The sequence below is a fragment of the Mercenaria mercenaria genome, unplaced genomic scaffold (assembly GCF_021730395.1).
Source record: "Mercenaria mercenaria strain notata unplaced genomic scaffold, MADL_Memer_1 contig_5046, whole genome shotgun sequence".
NCBI lineage: Eukaryota > Metazoa > Mollusca > Bivalvia > Venerida > Veneridae > Mercenaria > Mercenaria mercenaria.
In genome coordinates, this window is record NW_026463327.1 from 44,278 (window position 1) to 48,898 (window position 4,621).

Here is a 4,621-nt window from a genome sequence, read left to right on the forward strand (position 1 = left end):
CATGAAGAGGAGCTTTCTGGGTGTTGTAACTTTACTTTATCTTTGAGCCAACAAGTTGCACAAATATGGTGAGCCAGGCGCATTCTACCTTTTACCACAATTGTATGGTTAATTTTGTGCTCACAACGATTGCGTTGATAAAGTGAACAGAACAAAATGTGTGATTGTTCAAAGGTATTGTCTGTTTTAAGGTTCTGAGACGCTAGGGATTTCTTAGGTTTGACGCCCTGATGCAAATAACTCTTGTTACCAATGAGAGAAGAGTTACTTTTGTTAAGAAGAACTATCTCTAAGTAAGTAAAATCATCATTCCAAGTTTTTGAACCTAGTTCTATTTCCCTTAGTACAGCAGCATAATAGGATTTCAAAATTTTGAAATCATGAGAGGTATTTAAATACATTATTCTCTTTAACAATTGTAAACGACCCGACTGTTCAGCTGCTTTTGTTTTTGGATCAGAGATAATTTCTAGCTCACCTGCAACAAACAAATTAACATCTAAATTTTAAAAAGATACATGACAACTGACAAATTCATAGCGTAACTGAGCATGTGGGTAACGTTGTTTGTTTTTAACCCTGTCTGAAGATTTCATAGCAATACCAGACAGTCTACTTGATTTCTTATGTTTATTTTTACGTTTTTTCTTTTTAGATTTCGAAACGTTATTATCATGATCTTGCTCATTATCTTTATCGTCGTCTGAATCTAAAGTTGTAGATGTACTGTCCGAATCACTGGTGCTATCCGAACTTGTGTCAGACTCAGTGGAACTAAAAATTCCCAACTTCTGTACTTCTATTCTTGCCGCTTTTCTTAATTTTTTGGACTGTCTCAAATCGTTTACATTCAATTTTGATGCCATAACTTCTGATACGATTTCTGATTTTACTGAAGTTTGTTTATCGATAAAAAGTTCACTTTTACCTTTTAGGGCGTTGACCTCTGCTCTCTTTTTCTTTAGTTTCTGGCGAAGCTCCTCTTTCTCTCGTAACATTTTGAGTCTGGCTTCTTCTCTTTCCAGACTCTCAAGCTCGTTTTTCATCTTCACCGTATCTGCATCTTCTCCGTCACTATCTAATTCCTCTATCAAAGAAATAGAAGAAGACTTTTTTCCCCACCTGTTCCAGTTTTGCGACATCCTCGGTATCTGACTCGGTCGGCTCAGAATCAATTTCTGCGGTACCTTCATACATCTTTTTATAGTCGTGCCGTATTCCTCTGCGTGACTTTGCCATTATGAAACATATAAACTGATAAATGTCTAAATAACACTGTATATTTCTGTCAATCAAACTGTTCTTGGCAACGTTTAAAAAATTAGTCTGTGATTTCTCAACACAAAAAGTAAAAGTAACCCTCCTTGCAATAAGCCTAGAGGCTCCTGGAAATCTCTCACTCGAATTGTTTCTCCTTACTACATATCGGTCTCTGATTTTAAATTACATCTATTATTCTGTTTTATCTTCTTGTTGTAACTACTACCTTTTGAATTTTGTACGAGAAGTGACACGATCACAAAGAATTTCAAGAAGTGGCGCGAAAACTCTAGCGCGTCGTTAAATAAACCGAACGCACGAATAGAATTACATGTTATAATTTAATCCAATGAGAATAGCCGACAGATACTTTAAAGGAATGATAAAAATTTTAACGAATGTAAAAGAAAAGCTGCGCTCGTCAATTAAATATTTTAATATCTATTAAAATAGTCCTTTTGTCAGATCTCACGGTATAACATCGGAATGGTTCCCAATTTTTCAAGGTAACAGACAGGACCAGGTTACAAGTGCATTGATGCATCAAATTTCTATATATTACTTAATTTTGATGCCGAATTGATGATATGGTTTCATTATCACTTTCCAAAGATGGCTTAGAAGAACTCATAAATGTGCGCTAGGATAACTCTTTGAAAAACAGGTACTTCTACAATTTTACAATTTTGAGTTATAATAGTACTAACAATCAGACTCAACTTACGTGGTATTTTGGACTGGACAAAGAAAAAATCCAATGCATATCCACATCTAGAAATTAATATGGATTTGAATAAAGCAGTGAATGAGAGCTGTTCGAAATTACGCAGAACATTTTTCAGCTTGTCTGATTGCTGTGTCCATGGTGACGGTTTAAATCCTTTAACACGAAACATCTTTATGAAACTGTTGTTCTTTCGAAAGCTCTGTACGGTAGCGAACTGTGGAACGGTTTGTTTATTTCTCAATTTCAGTCACGTACATCCAACGAATGCCAAGATATGATAAAACTGATGATGCGGTGAGCTAACTCTGAATGGGTCTGTCAACGAAACAAGCGAGAACTACAGTTATTTGGTCAGCTATGTGCACTTAACAATTCAAAAATAAGTTCAAAGACCATTAAATTTCATTGTGAGTTCCGTAAAAACGATAGGGTTTATGCCGCACATATATGTTGAATTGGGAAAATATGGGTTAGCCCACGTGCTAACACGTATCTAAAAGATGCTTCATTTCCCACACTAAGCAATGGATACAAGGATGGATATTCAAAAGTGAAAGCCACCTTCTCAAAATGCAGCCTCCCCAAACGTTAACCAAGTCAATGATAGCAACCTTCATACATAAATATATTGATTTTGAATATAAAAATAAGCAAATATTCGATGATAGTTTACGAAATCGGAACATATTTCTCATTACATTTGTACCGTGTGCAGTATGTCAACAATATAAATATTAAGCAAATTTCTGTATAGCCCCATGTGGTTCTGGGACGATCTGTGTATGAAAAGAATTGGAACCACTGCCTTACCCTTGCATGATTGTAAGAGGCGACTAATAGGGTCTTAACACTTGGTTTTGCTGTAACTCTGTGATTCCAGCAGGTATGCAAATTTTGATTCCATACCTCATCTTTTTATTTCGATGTAAATGAGATGTGAAACCAAAATTTGTAGTCCTGTTTAGCGCCATATAACCTAGTATACTGTGTTGGTGCGCCGTAAAACCCAAATAAATAAATAAATAAATAAATAAATTTCTGTATATCAGCTATTTATACTTGAATTTTGTTTTAAATGACATCTTAAAAACTATACATGTTTTAACCTTGTAAGGATGATTCTATTGTAGTAATTGCTTAGCCACAAAAGTGAATCCAAACAGAACTGTGGTTGCTATGGAAACCAAAATTAAAACTTAGAGTATTATCAATGAATTCTTATTTCGTGTTATTATGCCATGTTCTTGTGCTATCATATTTTGAAACTTTTGGTTTCCCAAAGTCAACTTGTTATACGGGACGGGGTTAAATAAATTAATTTCCCTGAGTAGAACTCTAATACAAGAGATCTAGTCATCAGCTGAAGTAAAGCATATATTGTGTATAAAATCATCAATTATGAAAGCGTAGTTGTAAACGGCTAATCTTCACCAACATAACATTACAAAAGCGCAATGGTTTATTAACTGTTTTCGTTTTTTCGAATGTTAATTAATTATCACAGATCAAAGATACCAAGTCAAGTCAAGTCAAATCAAGTCAAAAACCTTTTATTTCACTCATTTCATGAATTATACATGAATAAATGAGGTGAGATTTTGAGCAATATATTAGAGGCTCACAAGCAAATAATGACACAATTCAATTCTAACAAAATAAGAGGAGTTTTCACACAAATGCCTTTAATATTTAAATTTAATATGCCAATATTACAATATAATACATAAATGATGCCCCATTTGGGCATCGGAGAGTCACAAAATGTATAATTACGGAAATGAAAATATAAAATATCATTTACCTTAGCTGTGACAATATTCTTTTAACAAATTTGCACAGTTTTATAATCTTCTTTTTTTATTTCCAGTAATTATAAGTTGTTCCAGTTTAACCCTTAGCATGCTAAATTTCTATAATGGACTGGTCCATCATTCAATTTGGGCAATACCATTTATTATTCGAAGGGGTGTTCAATGAAAATTTACTTATAGAATAGCGAACAGTGCAGACCACGATTAGCCTGCACATATGAGCAGGCTGATCTTGGTTTGCTCTGGTAAACAAGACACAATCATTTGCCACCATCAGGCTAAAGATTAAATACATTCGGATATCTGAAGAAATATGGTTTGATATTAATTTTGTTTTTCGTTCATTTGAAAACAGGTTACACCCGAAAAGATAATGAAACTCCTCTCTTATTTTCACAGTTGCTGCATGTTGTTTGTTTTAATGGTATTCTTACACAAAAGTGTCTTTACGCTGTTACAATGTTTTTTATCACAGATAGATGATATGTGAAGTATCATTTAAATTATTGTTAAGTGGTTTAACAAAATTGCTCGTATCCGCGGAATCAGATTACTAGATAAAGATACGTCGACAATTATCTCAAGAAAAGAGGAAATATGATGAGGTGTTGTGTAGAAATATGATAAGGTGTTGGGTGTTGTGTAAAAATATGATAAGGTGTTGGGTGTTGTGTAGAAATATGATAATGTGTTGTGTAGATTGCTGTAATTATACCTTACATTGTCCCTGTTGCTATGTTGTATTTTATATTATCTGGCATTTTGTCCCTAATGTTAGAGCCTTCCTCCGCGGGAAGCGATTTTATCTAACTTGTTGAAAATA

At 34.0% G+C, this 4,621-nt stretch overlaps 1 protein-coding gene across 1 annotated transcript; it reads right to left on the minus strand.

The window, feature by feature from the left end:
• Window positions 1-506: 506 nt before the first annotated feature.
• LOC128554451 (protein FAM133-like) lies at window positions 507-1,142 on the minus strand. Its single transcript, XM_053535732.1, has one exon. It carries the CDS (start codon window positions 1,140-1,142, stop codon window positions 507-509), a length of 636 nt encoding a protein of 211 aa, XP_053391707.1.
• Between the last annotated feature and the right edge of the window lie 3,479 nt (window positions 1,143-4,621).